General features: G+C 45.4%; 1 protein-coding gene across 3 annotated transcripts in view; it reads right to left on the reverse strand.

Annotated features, from left to right (window-relative positions):
* RGS12 (regulator of G protein signaling 12) overlaps positions 1 to 21,018 on the reverse strand; it is an 881,248-nt gene that overhangs the window by 842,993 nt on the left and 17,237 nt on the right. For all 3 annotated transcript variants that reach the window (XM_085642496.1, XM_085642494.1, XM_085642495.1), the window contains exon 2: positions 18,951 to 20,906. In XM_085642496.1, the coding sequence (XP_085498622.1) occupies positions 18,951 to 20,810 (1,860 nt within the window). In that variant the 5' untranslated portion in view covers positions 20,811 to 20,906. The remainder of the gene's footprint in view (positions 1 to 18,950; positions 20,907 to 21,018) is intronic.

A 21,018-nucleotide genomic window follows, 5' to 3' on the forward strand; every position in this document is an offset into this window, starting at 1 on the left:
AAGCACGCAACATGCCTAACGAACAAGTTACTTACCTTCGGTAACGCTTTTTCTGGTGGATACAGTATCTGCCTGTAGATTCCTCACCTTGTGAATATCCCCTGCGCCAGCATTCCACGGAACTTTTCTTCCCCAGCACTCCACGTCGACGTGGGCGACGTCATAATGCATCGGCTCCGCTCGCGACTCCGTTCGACGTCACCGGAGCCATAAGAAGCCCACGTCGGCGTGATGACGTCAGTTCCACCCATTTTTTCCCCGTGCCTTCGAGGCGAACAGGTGGACTAACGACAGACTCAAAGTATACAATAAACCATAACATATATATATATATATATATATATATATATATATATATATATATATATATATATATATATTCACTGAAAAAACCATAGGTTTCACACATGTTATAGTTAGCTGGACATTTTACTGATAAAAAACCAATGAAATTCCCCCGTTATAGTTACTGCAGGCAACTATAACTCACGCGACCGCAATCCTCTGCTGATGCTAATACTGTATTTAGACACTTATTTGCCCATGTCTTCTTCCATTAAATTTTAGCTTTACATATATTACAAATATTTTTTTTTCATAAAGACACATATGTCATCAGCAGAAGATTGCGGTCGCGTGAGTTATAGTTGCCTGCAGTAACTATAACGGGGGAATTTCATTGGTTTTTTATCAGTAAAATGTCCAGCTAACTATAACATGTGTGAAACCTATGTTTTTTTCAGTGAATTTGCAAGGTTTTTTAAATGCTAAGTTACTTTACGCCATTCGTGGCGTGCGTGCCCAGTTAACGCAGTTCGTTCCGTGCGCGCACGGTGTGCTTCGCGCACCGTGCGTGCACAGTGAACACGCGGTGCGCTTCGCGCACCACGCGCCCACTTTACGCAGTTAGTGCCGTGCACGCACAGTGGTCACGCGGTGCGCTGCGCGCACCGCGTGCCCACGTTAAGCGGGATGGGCCATGTACGCACATGGGGGACATATTTTGCGCATCTTTGTGAAATGTATTCTTCGGGCACCATTTGCACACGAGGTGGGGAGAATGTGGATATTTTTTTTTTTTTTATAATTTTTTACCGTAAGCGTAATCGGCGATTTTCCGAAAAAAAAATTTTTTTTTTTTTTGGGCTTGGGGGTGGTACCCCTGTATCAATGCTGGGTGGTTAGGATCTCATGAAACTGCCTCTTTACATATATTTGGGGTACGTTTTTGCTGCCCAACTCAGGAAGCGAGAGAGAAAATGGCGGCCGCCGCTTCCTGGTTTCGACCGACTCGAATGTTTACTAAGATCTAAGAGCCAATCAGAATCGCGCTCGCGCACGCCACCGTACGCGTACGGTAAGCTTACGGTAAGCGCACGGTAAGCGCACCGTAAGCTGCCACAGATATATATATTGATTTAAAGGCTATTTTCTCAGAATCTACTGAACAGATTTACACCAAACCTACAAAAGGCACTTCCTTGACCTGGGGACTACCTCTCTGCCAAATTTCATTAAATTCTGTTCAGCCGTTCGGGCTGTAGCCCTGTCTAAAGGTCCTATGGAAAAATGCATGGGAAAAACGCGTTTTGGGACCCCCCTTTTATCTCAGCCCCCGCTTGACTAATCCCCCCGAGACTTTCAGGGTAGGAGCGGAGCGTAGCGCCCCACCTATTTTGAAAAATTCGCGAGGATTCGTCAACCAGCGCCAAAGTTATTCAAAATAGAATGTTGCAGATTTCCTATGGAAACGTGGTCCTAACTATAACTACCTACTGGCGACCGCCAGTAGGTAATATATATATATATATATATATATATATATATATATATATATATATATATATATAATATAAATATATATAATATGCAAAGGAAAGGAATGCAAAGAAAAACAAGCATTTCCTACAACTGTACCATACAGCAAAAACACATATCTACAAGACCTTTTTCACGGTATATGAAGGTGGACAACAGGGAGGCGGGTGGGTCAGTGAGGAATCCACAGGCAGATACTGTATCCACCAGAAAAAGTGTTACCGAAGGTAAGTAACTTGTTCTTCTGATGGATACATCTGCCAGTGGATTCCTCACCTTGTGAATAGATTCCCACAGCAGTCCCCACTCCCGGAGGAGGGTGTCCACCTTCCTATACCAGAAAGTCTTGCAACACAGAGCGCGGGAAGTGGCCCTCCCTCCTCATCTCAGAGTCCAAGCAATAATGCTTTGCGAAAGTATGGAGGGAGGCCCAAGTCGCGGCTTTACAAATATCTGCCACAGGAACACCCCGGGCCAAAGCAGACGTAGATGACTTAGCTTTAGTTGAATGAGCCCTAATGCCCTCAGGAGGGGTCTTACCAGGCAGGGCGTAGCAGATCTTGATAGCCAGTATTATCCATCTCGACAGCGTGCGCTTGTGCACCGCTTTACCCTTAGAACGACCAACGTATCCAATAAAGAGCTGGTCATCAAGGCGAAAGTCCTTGGTTCTGTCCACATAAAAACTCACAGCCCTCTTTGGATCCAGGCGATGGAGTCTTTCCTCCTCTTTGGAAGGATGAGGAGGTGGGTAAAAAACAGGGAGAGTAATGGACTGCCCCAAATGAAACGGAGTGACAACTTTAGGCAGGAAAGCAGCCCTGGTCCTGAGAACCATCCTTTCAGCATGTAAGGTAAGAAAAGGAGGTTTGGAACTAAGAGCTTGAAGCTCACTTACCCTCCTTGCCGAGGTTATGGCCACAAGAAAAACCACCTTAAAGGACAACAGCCTCAAAGGACAACTATGTAGAGGCTCAAATGGGGACCCCATTAGAAAGGTTAAAACAAGATTAAGGTCCCACTGAGGCATTACAAATGGAGTAGGAGGAAACAGGTTTGTAAGGCCCTTGATGAACCTCAGAACAACCGGAGATTTAAATAGTGAAGGTTGATCTGGGAGGCACAGAAATGCCGATAAGGCCGAAAGGTAGCCCTTGACCGTAGCCACAGCAAAGCCCTGCTGAGCCAAGGAAAGAGCAAACTGAAGCACATTGGAAAGATGAGCCTTTATAGGGTCAGTGGACCTCTCTCCACACCATTTTACAAACCTAGACCACCTGTAGGAGTAAATGGACTTGGTGGAGTGTCGCCTGGCCGATAAAATAACGTCCACCACATCAGGTGGGAGAGAGAAGGAACTCAGGTTGCCCCGTTCAATCTCCAGGCATGAAGGTGCAAGCTCTGGAGGTGGGGGTGTAGAACCTGCCCCTCCGACTGCGAGAGGAGGTCTGCCCTCAGAGGGAGACGGAGCGGAGGGCACGAGGAGAGGTGGAGAAGATCTGTGTACCACACTCTTCTTGGCCAGTCCGGGGCGACCAATATGACTTGGGCCCGGTCTTGACGAATCTTCCTCAGAACTCGAAGAATCAAGGGTATGGGAGGAAACGCGTAAAGGAGTTGCGAGCCCCAACTCAACTGAAACGCGTCCCCCAACGCCCCCTGCACCGGATACTGGAGACTGCAGAATGACGGGCAGTGCGCGTTCTTGAAAGTGGCAAACAGATCCACCCGAGGAGTTCCCCACGTCCGAAAGACGTGACGAACTACCTCCGGATGGAGCCTCCACTCGTGGTCGGCGGAGAACTGCCGACTGAGACTGTCCGCACGCACGTTCAGCACCCCGGCCAGATGATTTGCCATCAGACAAATCTGATGGTCCTGAGCCCAGGACCATAGACGTAAAGCCTCTCTGCAAAGACAAAGAGACCCCACTCCTCCCTGCTTGTTGACATACCACATCGCGGTCGTGTTGTCTGTCAGGACTTGAATCGACTGACCGCGAAGGGAAGGGAGGAAGGCCTTGAGCGCCAAACGAATCGCCCGCAACTCCAGAAGGTTGATGTGAAGCAACCTTTCCTCTGGAGACCAAAGACCTTTGATCTCCAGGTCCCCCAGATGCGCACCCCACCCTAAGGTGGATGCATCCGTTATCACTGTGGCCACCGATGGAGGAAGATGGAAGGGCTTCCCTTGAGACAGATTGCCCTCCACGCTCCACCAAGACAGATCCGCTGCAGCTTCTCTGGAGATCCTGATCGACTCCCCGAGATCCCCGTTGTGCTGATACCACTGCTTGCGGAGGCACCACTGGAGCGCCCTCATGTGCCAGCGTGCATGGTTGACCAACAGAATGCAGGAAGCGAACAGACCGAGCAGGCAAAGGACCTTCAGAACTGGAACAACCGCTCCATTGTGGAATAAAGGGACCATCTCCTGAATGTCGAGAATCCTTTGAGGTGGAGGGAATGCCCGACACACAGTAGTGTCCAGTACCGCCCCTATGAACAGGTTGTGTTGAGAGGGCACCAGGTGAGATTTGGGCACATTGATCGAAAAACCCAAGTCGAATAACAGCTGAGATGTTACCTGCAGATGACGCTGCACCATCTCTGGGGACTCTGCCTTCAGAAGCCAGTCGTCCAGGTAGGGGAAAACTGGAATCCCGGACCTCCTGAGATGAGCAGCCACCACTGCCATCACCTTCGTGAAGACCCGAGGTGCGGAAGTAAGACCAAACGGGAGGACCACAAACTGGTAGTGTTGTGACCCAACCGTAAAACGGAGATACTTCCTGTGCGACTTCAGGATTGGGACATGAAAGTACGCGTCCTGCAAGTCGAGCGACACCATCCAGTCTCCTTGCTGCAACGCTTGAAGAACCTGCGCAAGGGTCAGCATCTTGAATTTCTGCTGCTTCAGGTAAAAATTCAAGATTCTGAGGTCCAGGATTGGACGCAATCTGCCGTCCTTTTTGGGAATCAGAAAATACCGGGAGTAGCATCCCTGACCCCTTTCCTGCTCCGGAGCCACCTCTATTGCACCCTTCTGAAGCAAAGCTAGAACTTCTTTCTGCAGGAGAAGCAGATGGTCTTCCGAGCAATAACCTTGGCAAGGAGGGTAAGGGGGAGGAAATTACCGAAAGGGAAGGGCGTACCCAGTCTCCACGAGGTTCAAAACCCAAAGGTCTGTTGTAACAGATTTCCAACCCCGTAGAAAGTAGGACACCCGACCCCCCACAGGTCTTACATGATCCAGGATGGGGGATCTAGGGCTGCTTCCCTGAAGCTTCATTGGGAGCAGAAGAGGAGGAGGAAGAAGAAGGGTTGCGCCCAGAACCTCTCCGACCCCTTTGTCTCCCTCTATAGGACTTATAGAGGGGATTCTGCTGTTGCTGCTGCTGCTGCTGTTGGGGCTGCCGGTAAGAGCGAAAAGACGATCTTCCAAAACCCCTAAATTTTCAAAAAGACGAACCCTTAGATGGAGCTTGCAGTCCCAAGGATTTCGCAGTCAACCTGCTGTCCTTAAATCGCTGCAGGGCAGAGTCCGCCTTTTCCCCAAACAGCTTCTGTCCGTCGAATGGCAGATCAACCAGCGTAGCTTGCACATCAGCTGAGAACCCAGAGGTACGGAGCCAAGCCTGCCTCCTTGCGGCAACAGACGACCCCATGATCCTTGCCACAGAGTTCGCAGTATCCAACCCTGATTGGATAACTTGTCTGGCAGCCGCCTGAGTGTCTGCCACAACCTCCAAAAAGGACTACTTATCCCCCTCAGGCAACTTAGGGGCCAAAGACTTAATGGAGTCCATTAGCGCATGCACATAACGCCCCAACAGGCATGTAGCATTAGTTGATTTTAACACCATACTTCCAGTGGAAAAGGTCTGATCAACCTTTTTAGATTCCCTGTCAGCCGGAGACTGAGGGAAGGCACCCGAAGCATGCTTGGAACATGAAGCCTGCACAACCAAGCTGTCCGGAGATGGATGAGTTGACAAGAAGTCAGGATCCCCTGGTGCAACCTTGTACCTTCTTGCCACCTGCCTACACACCGCCGGAGATGAAAGGGGTTTCTTCCACACCTCCAAGACCGGCTCCAAGATGGCCTCATTGAAAGGCAACAAAGGCTCTGATGTTGATGATGGTGAATGCAACACTTCTGTAAGCAAGTTGGATTTGTACTCCACAGAAGGAGGCTGCAAATCCAAAAGTTCTGCCACCTTTTTGATCACAACATGATAGGGAGTCAATTCCTGAGGTGGAGAAGACCTGGCAGATGCATGCTCCCACTCTGGGGTTGTATCCAAAGCACTAGCTTCATCAATGCCTTCAAATTCATCTGAGGAAGAGTCAACCTCACCTTCTTCCACATCCGTCCGATATCTCCTTTCCTCCAACACCCTCTGGGCCTCCCTCCTCGACCGGATCCGGGAAGCCGGCGTCGACGATGTCGTACGCGGCGTCGGAGGAGCCAAAGGTACCGGAGTCGGCGGCGCCATAGGTGGAGTCGGCGGCGCCGGACGCGGCGCCGATGGAGTCGCCCTCGGCGTCGAGGAAGGCTCCGAAGCCCGCTGGTCCTTCCGAGGTCGAATCGGATCCCCAGACGGCGCCGGAAACTGCCAAGATGGCGCCATCGGCATAAAGGGCATAAAGGGGGCCTGAGCATACTGCTGCGGCACCCCTAGTGTAAATGCCATTGGACCCACTGGACCAGTTGGTGCTCCGGATGGGTAGGCCGCCCTATTAAAAATGCCATACATAGCATTTAAGAAATTGGTAGAATCTGTACCTGGAGCCGGGAACTGAGGAAAAGGAACAGGCCCTGTATCCCCTTGTGGAGTCACCGGCGTCGGCTCCGCAGTATCTTCAACCGGAGCCTCAGACTCTTCAGGCACCGGAACAGACTCTTCCTGCTCCTGTTCATGCATGGAAGCATCCGACTCCACTCAAACCGGAGTCGATTCCTCAGACGGATCCGATGACCGCGTCGGGGACTGAGCTGGAGTCTGCTTCTTCGAAGGAGAACACCTCGGTGACTTCAAAGGTGAAGGAGAAGGAGACAAGCATTTGCTCCGGCGTCGAAGGGGCGAAGCCGACCTCGACTTCCTGGACCTCGAGGACCGACGTCGAGAAGAATGTTTCCTCTTCTTGTGGTGCTTCTTCGACCTCGAAGACTTCGAAGACGATGACCCCCTCTTCGACTTCTCCTTTTTCCTCCCCCTCTTCTCCTCACCGATCCTCTTCATGAAGAGCTTAGTCTCCCTCTCCTTGAGTGCTTTCGGGTTCATGCTTCTACAGCATCCGCACTCCTCCATATCATGTTCCGAAGAGAGGCACCATAAACAGTTCTGGTGTGGATCCGTCATCGACATCCGACCTCCACATTCCCTACAGGGCTTAAATCCCGACTTTCTAGTCGAAGACATACTCGAATTAACAGATTAACACGGCTAAACTACAAAGTAGCCAACGAGCACTGGGAAAAAACCGTTGCGCGTCGAAGGCGCGGAAAAAAGGGAACTGACGTCATCACGCCGACGTGGGCTTCCTATGGCTCCGGTGACGTCGAACGGAGTCGCGAGCGGAGCCGATGCATTATGACGTCGCCCACGTCGACGTGGAGTGCTGGGGAAGAAAAGTTCCGTGGAATGCTGGCGCAGGGGATATTCACAAGGTGAGGAATCCACTGGCAGATGTATCCATCAGAATCTATGGAACTGAACGATTCGCATACACCCAACTGCGATGAGCTTGCCAATTTCTTCCTAGAAAAGACAAAGTCCATTGAACTCCACATCCAATCGAAGAAGACCCTCCCACAACCTATTCATCATGATACTAAACTTTACTCTCAGATCAAGGTCCATTTTAGTACTCCAATAGAAGCCACAAAAAACAATGCCTCTTGGCACACCTTCTCGCCCATCCCTGAACAAGAAATCTATAACACTCTTCTAGCAATCAACCCCTCCAATCACTTCTCAAACCCCCTACCTCCTTTTTATTAAAAATTATAAAAACATCTATCCTACCCCTATGGGCAAAGATTGTAAACGCCTCTCTGAGACAAGGCTCCATACTAGACTATCAAAGTAGGACAGGTCACACCTATACTAAAGAAATCCGACTCCCTCTCCTCACAACTACCGCCCTATATCCAACATCCCCACTTTGGCAAAATTGCTGGAGAAATGTGTACTAATACAATTATGTAACCACATTGAGAACCACAACCTCCTAGACATACACCAATCCGGCTTCCGTCAAGGTCACAGCACCAAATCTGCACTCACTCACATAATGGATGACATACTAAAAATGCTAGACCACAACGAATCATGCCTATTGATACTTCTTGACTTATTCTCCGCTTTCGATACGATTAAGCATGACAATCTATTGTCCCTACTGGAACGAAGGATGGGCCTTGCGGGCTCAGTGTTACAATGATTCACCTCCTTCCTAAATAACAGAACACAAAGAATCAAGATGAAGCATTCACTCTCTCAACCCTCCATGGTCACCATAGGGGTTCCACAGGGATCAGCAGTTTCACCCATTCTTTTTAATCTACTCATGGAACCCCTAGCAAACGCATTGAACTCAGCGAACATTCTAGATCACCTGTATGCGGACGACACCCAACTGTATATGAAAATCTTCTCACCAGATGACTTCATCTCCCTCAATGCTATTCTACAGAATACTCAAAGTTGGCTCACTGGCAACCACCTCATGCTCGACACCAAAAAACAGAATTCCTTCTCATCTCGCCTCCCAATCACACACCCAAGATAAACTTATGGTTGAAACATCTAACTTCCTTTGGCTGTGCTCCCCACATCATTGACTCTGCAAAATGCTTGGGAGTCACCATAGACAAACACCTGAACATGCAGGCGCAAATTACTAATGCCACCAGGGAGCTAATTACCAGTTGAGTATACTAAGGAAACTTAAACCCTTCCTCCCTCAGACTGACTTAAAAATGGCAGTACAAGCCCTTGTGCTTTCAAGACTAGACTATGGATGCACCACTCTATGCGGTCTCCCCAAATACAAGCTGGCCCCGTTGAGGGCATCGCTTAATGCTGCGGCCAGACTGGTATAAGGAACTAAAAGAAATAACCACATTTCTTCGACCTTGAAAATTCTGAACTGGCTGCCCTACGAGGCAAGAATTCACATAAAGATCGCTTGCATGACTCAAAGCACTGTATAGCAATACCCCCAGTTACTTCGCTTTACTTCTAATGAACAAATTCACATCCTAAGACTTTAACTCTATGTTGACATCTAGTCACCTCTGTGATCCACATATTACTGCCTACCTCTTTTGTATTGAAAGCGATTATCGCATGTATGTTTACTACTTCAATCACTTAAGTTTGATAACTGTGTATTATGAAGCGTACCGATTCCCTCATGGATCATTCTTTGTAGACTACTAGTCACCTATGCTATCCATGCACTATTATCTACCTCCTTTGTACTGAATTGCGAATACCGAATGTATGCATACTACCTCAACCATCTAAGGTTAAATAATTCTATATTGTAAAGCGCTCAGGTACCCTCGTGGGTCAGGTTCGCGCTATATAAAACTTTATAAAAAATAAAACAAATATTTTCTATCTGTGCCAACAGCTACGCCACACAATACCTTGCCACTGCAAGAGGCAGAAACTCACTTTACATGAAATGCCTCAATGAGCATCTCCACAAAATTCTTGACCTAGCTTTCACTGAAAGGTTTCAAAATCTTTTTCAACCAACAGATGTGGAGAAGTCAAGATATCTTCATCCTCCCTCTAAACATTAGTATTACCAGAGCATGCAAATCTACCCTGATCAGAAGCTACAAAAACACAAACGTTCTTTCACATATATCAACGAAGAGGTCCTTGCACACGCCACAATCAGTGTTAGTAAAATCCTCCCTTTCTGGCACAACACTAATCAGGGTTTCAAGAATTAGGACAAAAACCTCACTTCTGCTAATCAATAACATTGCTTAGCTCAAATTCAACAAAAATACTCAGAAAACCAAGGCAACCCTTGGTTCCCAGAAGAGTACTTTCAAAGACAATAGGAACCCCAAAAACAGAAAAGCAAGTGGAGATAAAGCTCCTCATTTTTTCACCTTAAAGGCTGCCAGGAAAAAATACAAAACCAATATCATCACCATCAAAGCCATTGTTTTACAAGAAAAACAAACCTAGAGAACTTTTACATGTTGTCAAGCTAAACACAAAATGTCAATCATATCCGTACCTTAACCAAACCGATGTCAATTGTGAAGAACTCTTCATCAACAAAATCATCTTAGTAAGAGCATCTCTACATCTCCAAACTAAAAACATCTCACCATTAATCCCTCCTCAAATTCAATCGGTTGGTCTAAATGAGTCCCAATCTCCAAAGATTTCCTACTCAAGATCGCCAGAAACCTAAAAACAAACAGTCATGCTACCATGTTAACTTCATCCTAACAAAAATCACGAAAAAAGAACATCCAATTCTTCAGTAACACTCGAAGACATCTAATTAGTATATCCTTGCATGAAGGCATCCTCCATGAAGGCCTGATATTTTGAAGAACGCAACCAGACTCACTATCTACCTATAGAACCATCTTACCTAGAAAAAGTCGTTTGAAAAATGCGTTGAGATAGAATTATCTTCTCGGATCACCAAAAGCGATCTCTTTGCCCTCTAAAAATTTGAATTCCGCAAAGATTACAGATTGAAACTGCAGTCTTAAAAATACTTGACAACATCTACAGAATACTAGACAAAGGAATTACATCTCTGTGTCGTATCCTCCTCAAACTTTCCACAGCCTTTGACACTACTGAAAACCAAAAGGTTATCAAGATCTTCAAGAACACAATGTGCTTCCAATAAACATCCTAAAAGTGTTTAGTTCCTAGCTCACCAATCACAATCAAATTCAAATTCAAAATCAGCTTTATTCGGTGCAATACAAGTCACCATAAAAGCAACATTGATTGATAAAAAATATGATACAGTACATTCATCACTTGTTCAACTTAACATTTTAAAAGGTACATTTAAAATATCTTCACCAAGATAAAAAACTCAGTTCGTGATAAAGAGGCCACAAGGCACTATTCATATACACATGGACTGCTACTTTCCATCACACATTTTCCATTGTTAATACATAGGAGAAGAATAGACTACAATTCCTAAAGTGCAAATGCTAGGGCTAGAATATAAATTAATAAAAACCATTGACGACATAAAAGGCAATAATTTCTAAATACAGTTAAAATGGTTTCTATTAAAAAATACAGCATTTCTTAACTTGGCCCTAATTTGACCCTGGATGTCCCCTGGTATTTCTTAATTTGAGTGCAGCTTGTAAAAAACTTGTAATACTAGCCAAGGTTAATGGGTCTTCTGCTCTTTGTAAGTACAGCAGGGCAACCTTGGCTTGTCTAAATTTGCCATTTTTTAAAAGTCTTATTAAATAACGACGTCTGGGAAAAGAGTAAAAAGGGCATAACAATACAAAATGAAGGGTGTCCTGCGGAGATTTATTATCGCAGCCGCAGGCACCTTTCTGCTCAACTGTAGTGGTATATCCCGATGGGTCCGCTAAAATATGATGAATAAGGTTGAGCCTAAAACGAGTGAACAAGAACCTGATCTGTCCATTATATATTAAACCAAGATATGGTTCCATGGCAACTACTGTCTTGGTCCTACAGTAGGTACTAGCTAGAGGCTTTCTGCCCTCAGTGTTAATTCTTTGCTCTCCAGCTTTTTCCAGGAGCAAATCTTTAATCCTATTCTTGTCTTGAGGTATTATGGTGGATGGATTAGTAAAAAGGTCTGTGCAACCTATACCTTCGAATGATGTTTTTACATATCTCAACCATGGTATGCAATCAAATAGTGAGACTTGGTGCTGCCTCATCCAACATATTTTACATCACCTATGGTGTTCCCCAGTGTTCCACCCTCTCTCCCATACTTTTTAGGTCGAGCCTAGATCAGCGCGCATGCGCCGCTTGCTCGACTTTTAGTAATGGGCTTTAGAAAGCTCACCGCACGCTCATGCGAGTCGTGATGTTTTTCTCCCAGGCTATTGGGCTTTGCGTGCGTGCATGCGTGCAGCCCACGGCCTATTGCTTGCGGTTATCCGCACAGGCCACATCTGTTTTCAATTATCGTGCCCAGACACGGGCGCGATAATTGAAAACAGATCGCTCGCTGTGGCACGCGCGCGCACAGCACTCGCATGCTTTTAGAACGTCTGTGACCCTGTTTGTTGTGCTACGTCTACAAAAAGGCGAGTTCTTTTTCACAGAGGACCTAACCAAATCTGTGAGCAGGCTACAAAGGAGCAACCGGCTGACGTGACTGGCGCCCGACTAGAAGAAGCCCACCCCGGACAGAGCCTGTCATTCAGAAACCGAAAGCACTGGCCGGGCATGTGCAGTCCTCGCTGAGCCCGCGCAGGGTGGATGAGAGGGGGTCTGCACTGTCCAACTTCTTTCTTGCAGCATCATTCAGGGGATAAGAGAGCCCGCTCACTCTCTGAACGGGAAGTGACCCAGTCTCTCGTCGTCACTCATGGCCTGTCCTCAAAAAGTGTAGGAGAGGGGTGGGGAGTTGGACGAGGTGAGGGGGTCAGGATGATGGGCATGAACAGGAGAGAGGAGATATTCCCCCCCTCGTCTGGTTCATTTTCACTGCCTTTACTTATTATGCCAGTGTGGTTTGCATGGCACCCTGCGTGTGGCTCCTGTGGGTGACAGCGCACTCTCGCTGTGAGGCAGAACTCACCATGGCTGCAGGGTGCTACGACTGTGCTAAACGCCGTGTGACCACTCGTGTAAAACGAGTCAGCCTGTATTTCCTAATCGTGGGCGGACTTATGCGGATTTAGCTTCCCAGCATTAGAGTGACCCAGGAGAGCACAAACTCCAGGGTTTAGCGGCTGTTGGGAAGCACCGAGCTTTTCTAGAATGTGTGCATTTAAAGTAACTCAAAGCGCCTGGAGGCCAATTATTTTACAAAGCACACTTTATAAATGTACCACTCATCGCTGAAATAAAGGGTTGGACTATTTGCAAAACGATAGGTACCCTAAGAGCCTGTTGGCTTTTTCGAAAGGTCAGTAGTACTGTAGAAGGTCAGATATATGTCAAGAAATACCCCGTTTTGACCACTGAAGCTTTCAGGGGCTGAGACAACTGTGTGTCTGAAGATTCCCTTATACTCTCTCATGCCAGTTTCACCGGTGTTCCTCCCACTCCCCCTTTATACCAGGTCTCACCCTAAAGTGGTGAAGGTGAATACAATGACGTGAGCCGTGGTCACAGCCTGGTTTCTCTCCTGGTAGCTGCTGTTGCAGCACGCGGTCGCCATGGCCATTGCAGGGAAGGCGGATGACCCCTCTGGAATGGACAGTGACGGCCTTTTAAATCAACCAGAGTCTCATCACTCAAACATTTCTGTAAGTACTTCAAGACAGTCTTTTATAGACCCCTTTGTACATAAAATATTAACGCCAGGACCACTTGCCGACTTGACACTCACCATTTTCTCCCAATCCTTAGAAAACTTTTCGAAATATATTTTGGAGGGCTCAGCAGCTCCCATTTGCTCCTGGCTGCTCCGCTTTTAAATATTGACTTTTGCATACTTGAAAATTCCTTTTTATCACTCCAAGTGATGCCCACCATTTTGGATCAGTAAATACATTTTTTAAATAAAATGTGGCCCGTGCCAGTCTGTAGGCCTGCAGATGCATATATGCGTAATACGTCATAGCGCATGTCTGCTGAGTGACGCTGCTGCATAATTTAAAGACACATATGTGCGCATCCGTGCCATCAGTTCATCATATCTTTTTTTTACAGACACTGTATAGCAAAGCTTAGAAGCGTGTTTCATTTTTAAGAAAAGCATTGACAATGTCATGATGGCAAGACCTTTTGACTTTGCCAGTGCTTGTTTTAAGCCTGGGATGGTGTCTTGTAGCCCCCACCAACCGTCCCAAATCCTCTAGAGCTGCGAGCGACTCAAAAGGCAGCGCCTAGGCTTCTGTGTGCGGCGCTTCGCGCTGCTCTTTCTGTGCAGCGCTGCAAAGCGGTAGAGTAAACAGAGCTGCCGCTTGACTGGGCCGGAGCTGCCAGCACCGCAGCCAGGCTGGGTACCACAGGCAGGATAGGGCATTCTAGGAACCAGAGGGGGGTGGTGCTGCCGCTGTCAGAGGTGCAGTGGCACCAGGTCACAGGTGAGCAAGGGGCCCTCCACTTCCCAAAGGTGGCTCTGCTTTACTACCAATTGGGTCCATATCCCATGCTTGCTTCGGGGTTCACGGGACCCTAACTCTGCCATTGGCTTCCGTGCTGCCCATCTGGGGTCTCACGCAGCCTGAAGTTGTTTTAGCCTACAGCATTGAAACAGTGGTGCTGCTGTGCAGCTCGTCTGACGTGTCAAAACCTGAAGTGGCAGCGCTAGGTGTAGGGAGGGCGGTGCTACAGCTGCGAGGCTGGTCTGAGATGCCACATTCTGAAGGGGCAGCACTGGACGTCAGGGAGGGCGCTTCTGCTGCTGTGCAAAACTCACCCGTGCCTGCTGGGAAATCCAGCTGACCATGTACAATACGTTTCTATAAGCTCAGTAACTCGGTGGGTCATCACCCACCGAGAGAGTATAGGATTCATTCTCGACGGGGCAGACTCAGCCTTTAATCCTTCTGACGTCGACTAAATGCGTATGGATGACCTGGGTGCTAACCGACCGTCTGAACTCCGGAAACATAGATTTCATGGTGTCTGCTTAATATGGAGACATTAGTTTATACATATTTTACAAGACGTGCCCGTCATAAAGAGACGGTTTTCACAGGATAAGTGAGGTGTTGAATTAACCACCCTCCAGATGCAGCTGGTAACGGAGCGGGGTGTTCATATAGCAGCCTGTGGTGACCATCTGCAGGTGGTAAACTGGAGAGGCCGCCGTGGCAGGCGCGGCTGAAGCCCTCCCCGTGCCCCCGTGAGAGCATTGTACTGCACATGAGGGTGCTGCTGCCCCCCCACCCAACCCAGGAGGTCCAGTCCTGGGATCGCCACGTGAACATGAATTTTAATGAGCAGTGAAACAAAACCTTCTCACAAAAGGGAATGAACACGTTTTCCCATGCTTCAGTTATGTTTAAACATCTGGGGTAATGTTCTGCTGTCGACATATAGGCCCCTCCCTCCGCGTGGGATCTTTACCCCCATGTGGCCTGAATTCTAACATCATAAATGCAGCGAGCAACAGGTGGAAGGTGACCGATGTCAGGGGCTGGGTTGCATTTTTTATGCACAGCGTTTTAGTAACTTTGATTTGTTGAAGCTAGAAACATATTTTGTTGAAATGTGAAATCATGAAGCAGATGGCAGAATATGCAGAAAATATGGTAAATACATAATTGTGCAGAAAACACTGCAGTCCCTGAATCACAGACGTCTACTGACCCTGGCTGTACTTTTTCTGGCCTGCTAGAAGAAGCACCCTCCTCCCCACTTAGAAGCAAGAAGCTTCAAGGAGGTGGTTTTGAACTCATTTGGTTATGAACGAGCCATAAGTGTCCCAAAAATCACCAACAAGCAACACCAACGTTCAGGAAATATAAGATGGTAAAAACAATTGTAGTTTGGATTAATTCCATGTTAATGAATACATTTTTAGGGTGTGTATCTCTCGGCGTGAGTGAGGCTAAATGAACGCTGGTGCACCAAGGTGGGAGGTCAGTTTGTTCAACAGGAAGAGGTGTGTCTTCTGGAAGTTCCTAAGAGGCTGAATGAACGCTGGTGACTGAAGGTTGGCGCTCAGTTGGTTCAGCAGGAAGAGGTGTACCTCTGGCTAACCACTTATAAGGTCCCAAAGGCGAGATCTATTGGCTATGCCAATGCTTGTTTAAACCTGTACCTAGACCCGATGAGACATAATAAAGGACACAGGTGTCAAGATTCACCAATAAGCTGAAAGCACCCAGAGTCGCATAAAAACTAAGTCCCTTTGTGATGTCTCCACTCTTAAATGCTGCTTAGAAAAGCTGCAAGACTGGATGGCCACCTACTTCCACTAACTTAAAACAGACAAAAGTGAGTTCATCCTTGCGCACCACCACCACTTCTCTCATCTGAAGTAAAATCATTTGGCGTTTAAACTGAACACTCTTTCTATGGCGTTCCACATTAACTGCAGACAAATATGCCATATTAACTCTACTCTCCCTAAAAAAAAAACCTCAACCCTTTCCTCCCTCTGACTCACTTCCATCAGAGTTCATAAATACTGTGTCGCACCCATTAAGGGAGCCTTCCAGTCTGCTGCCCATTTAATCTCCAGAAATACAAATTCTCCAGCACCATCAAATTCGACCACATCATAATATTACTAAAACCCCTAGACTGGATCATGACTGATGCACAAACAAAATCCAATTTAGACTGCATTACTTTTAAATCAATTCACTCTTTTCAAAAACTACCTATGCTCTACCATAAAAATATCTGGAACCACGAAACATCTTAGAAGTAGAGACATCCTCAGTCTTTAATCTAAAAGATCTGAAAACCAAGAGATCCAAATCCCAGTGTGAACTGGTCCTGCACACTCCAATCTGCTTTAGACGATTTCTATTCTACATGTTAGTAAGATAAGTAAGATATTGAGAAAGTGTGGGCTTGTTGGGAGACTGCTAAGAGAAAGAGAGAGAACTAGATGACTCTCAATGGCATAAACCCTAATCTAGAAATAAACATCCTTCTACACAGGGCATTCTCAAGGAGTACAACTGGTTAACAAGAGTTCACTCAGGCACTAGGTTTGTGGAATTATGAAACCACATGGCATTAGAGCTAGGTTTCAGGCCTCGAAAAATCAGCAAAATATTACCAGACCTGCAGATCTAGTGACTTGAATAATCTACTCAACCCAACTGTAATTTACTTGACACAAACTGGTCTCAAATGGTGTGGTGTGTTCCTAGCCAAATGTTTTATTTCACTGAGTCACCTTTTTCTTCATTATCACACATGAGAACAACTTCAAATATGTGAGTTCAGCCGGTGTACTGTACAATCAAACACTTTTTAAATTAATAAACCAAACTTTTGTTCCATGTATAATAAAACTCTAGCCCAAATATAGGGGACACTTGACACCTTAAATGTCTCTTCGTTCACTAATAATATTATCATCAGGCTGGGGCAGGCATATTCCTCATTTCACATTTAAAAACTCACTTTTAATACATATATTACAAAAGCATGATGTGGTAGTGCACTGCCATCCACAGACAGACACAAACTTACCGATTGACATGCAGTTTTACTGATAAAACTATATAGCGTACAAACAATGTGTGGAGATCGGGTTGCTGGAAATATTTATCATTTGCACATCATCAAGTTTTCATATTTGTTTTGATCCTATTAAGATCTTTATGTACAGCACACTTCTGAATTACCAAAAAAGTACTTTCCTAACTATTGAAAAATATGTTGAAATATTTGCGCAGTTTATTTAAAGGCTATTTAAATGTTGTGTTCCGCACGTTTGTCAGGCAGTTCACTTTACAAAATCCTCTAACTTTGCGGTCAAAAAAGAAAAGTAAACACCAATCTCCAGAACAAAGTAATCAGCAATATGTAAGACATAAGCTGGGTCTTGGCCGGTCTTTGAACACGTAACAAATGCGGTCAAGATAAAAACAAGATTTAAAGACATCTTTATTGGTCATTCACTTTCTGAACTTTCTGAACACCTGTTCTTTGCTATTCTAGGAATATGAATTTTATTTTACACAGGTTGTGCTAATGTTGGTTATAAGTAGCAGGTAGTAAAGGAATGTTTTGTGTGCTTGTAAATGGGAAGCAGAAGTAAATAACAGTCATTTAGCGCACACTTGCCATATTTTGAGATGGAAAGATAAGAAGCTCCTCCTCAGCGTAACAAGGGTTAGAATGATCTGGTGAGGGGGAGGTAGAGCCTATCCTGGTCGTCTCCAGAAAAGTATTTCCAGTGCATTAGGTGATGCAAACCAGAAAGAAACAATATTCAAAAAATGACATTACATTGTTTAGAAAACATGTTTTACATGAGTTATTATGGTGAAAATAAGGAGCTCACTTACTGACAATAAGATGCTTCCATATAAATAATTTGCGAGAATAAGTGTGAAAAGCATCATGTTTGAACAACTACATTTTCAAACAGTTTGAAAATGCTCATTTGTATTGAAAAAAGCATTAGTGTAAAGTTGTAGTTTAATTTTTAACCTTCCTTCGTCCTGATCGTTAACCTCATGCTTAATCCTATCCTTTACCATGACGGTAGTTTTAGCTCCAATCCTAATCCTCACTGAAATGCTTGTCTTGTCAACCCTAATCCTCATCTTAACCCTAGATCTAACCCTCTAACTTGCCCTACCTAATTCTAGCACCAGCCACAACCTTTCCCCTAACCATGTCATATGCCTTACTTGAACCTTTTTACTCTACCTTTTACCTTTAACCACCATAACCCTAACCATGTCTACTTACCCGTTATCAAGCTCATCTCCCTTCTCACTATGTTTTCATACAAACGGACTTTTCAAATCATTTGATTAGGAGTACATGTAAATAGAACAAAATCCTCCCAACTGGTCTAGTTACTGCTTACCAGCAGGCAAGGACAGCTGACCAATGTTAAACAGTGATAAAGGTGAGTTGTTAATTATTACTCCTATACTGTTAATGCTTTGACCTGTGAGTTACGGGATTCAATGCAGCATATACTTTTTGCAACCGAAAAACAAATGTCGGCACCCTCTAAAACTTTTAATGAGACTTGAAACATTAAACTATTTTATACTTTCTACTAAAAAACTAGACATAATGACAAAACATTTAGAAAGGGACATGTGAAAAAAGAAATCAGCAACAACATATCACTTATCCTGAGCAGAGTTCACTGAACTCAAAATTCGCAAGGGAAAGTTAAAATTAGAGGTTTGAATGTTTGGGTCTGTAGCTCTACATTTTCACATTGTGCATCATTTCTACTTTGACAGTTCTTTAGAAGGGTGAAAGGCTTACAAGATCGTTTTCATACCTTTATATCTCCTTTGGTCTTCATACTGTTTTTTGGTGCACCTCTGCCATTATCAACAGCAAACACTGTGTTTGACCAGTCTTCATTTGTGGCAGCTGTTGCCGGCTGTCCAAAATTGCCTTCAACTCTGTAACGATCAGCCGGAATCTTATTCATTGGAGGTGGAAGAGTGCCACAGTTTACACTGGACCATCCATCGGTGGAATCGGCATAGGATTCCTGGTCGCTAATATTCCCATGCTGCCAGTCCTTCAAGACATGAACTGGTAACCATCTCTGGTTAGAGGTTGGCCCTGTAGTTACATTATTTGTCGTTCTGGAGTGTGGCATTGGCCCACGGGATGGAACCAATGGAACTTCAATTCTCGCAGCAGGACCCAAATAATTCTTTACGTTTTGTGGTTTATCAGAGTGAACTCCTTCCAAAGTAAACGGATCGTCTTGGCCATGAGAATAACCATTCCAATGAATTGGAGGCAGGTTTTGTTCTCTCAAAGCATTGTCCCACATACCACTGGGGGCATGTTTATTTGGATTACCTCCCAAGTCAACGACTAGAACTCGATTGCTTTTTTCTTCTTGGTTAAAGTTCCCAATTCCACTATCACTGTTACTACTTGTGCTGTTATTCTGCTGAGCATCTGCATCGCCATCGAGAAAGGCTCTTGCTCGCATCCCTTCAATCATCTCGCCCATGTCACGATACAAAACAGAGATAAACTGAAGGACAGGCAAAGAAGACGGTGGGAACTCTAAACAACCATTAGTATCTGGATCTGATGTACATTCAAACCCAAAACGTCTGGCAATGCCTTGGTGGATTTTATGATTAAATAATTCTGGGTCTACCATAAAAACATGACAAGAAGTCCTCAAAGCACATTCATCCTCTTGTGCTAGGCTTGCATCATCACTTGTTTGCATAGTCACCAGTCCAAAGAACCTTCGATCATCAGGACATACAGCACTAAATGCAAGCTTTTCAGAGGGGTATACTGCCACTACACCAGCTTTGTCTGTGTAGAGCTGGACACGGTCAAGCATAATCTTCATCAGTACCAAGGAGTGTATTTTCTGTTCTGCTCGAAGGCGCCGCATGCAGCCACGGATGGCTTGCAAACTATCATATTCAAGATTAGAGCTAGTGGACGGAAGTTCTATTGAACCGAGATACCCTACAATCATGCCCACGTTTAGAATGCTGGCATCCACTTCAAAATCGACTGGGTTGTCTAACCCATTGATAAAAACAGAGTTGTCATTCAAAACCCTGGATATTTCTTCTTTGGATATTAAATCTGGGTTCTGCTTAGTGCCATCTAGTTTAATGTCAAAGTTAGGAGCCGATAAAGGTCGAGGTTTGGGAAAGGAAGTTTCTGAAACATCAGCAGTCAAGCTAGGGTTTTCAAAGATCATATTGAAAATTCCGCCAGACTGCATCTCTTCAACAACCCTTTCTGCACGGTTTATACCCAAGGTTTTAGAGTCCAGTTTTGGCTTCAAGCAGCCTTTTCCTTCATAAAAACCAACTTCATCATCACTGGAGCAGGTATCAATGTGATTAGTTCCTTCAGCTATCACCATGTGAAGGACACCGGAGCACTGTCCTATTAGTTTAACTACATCTTCATAGGAGGCTTTAGTAACACTAATTTCATTCACAGCAACGATCTGATCTCCTGCTTTAAGCCCAACATAGTCTGCTGGGCTTCCTTTCATAACACAATTGAGCACACAAGGAGATTGACCAGAAACTGTAAATCCATATCCTGCCCTTCCTCTTGCGACTGCGACACTTCGAACACGGAGGGCAGTAGGCATGCTGACTCGACGTTTTGCAGTTTCCGCTGGCCAATACATTTTCTTTAGACAGTTGGAGCAACAAAAATATATAAAATAAGTTTCATACTTCAATTAAATCTTGCATACCATTGAGTCACCACTGGACAAGATGACCTAAAAAAAAAACAAATAAGATATTACAGTATGTCCTTTTAGGGGGACTTTATTAGGCAGAAAAAATAAATAGGCTTTTAAGATAAAAAGTGTTTCATCATAGGAAACTAAT

Source organism: Triturus cristatus, chromosome 2_2 (genome assembly GCF_964204655.1).
Source record: "Triturus cristatus chromosome 2_2, aTriCri1.1, whole genome shotgun sequence".
Taxonomy (NCBI): domain Eukaryota; kingdom Metazoa; phylum Chordata; class Amphibia; order Caudata; family Salamandridae; genus Triturus; species Triturus cristatus.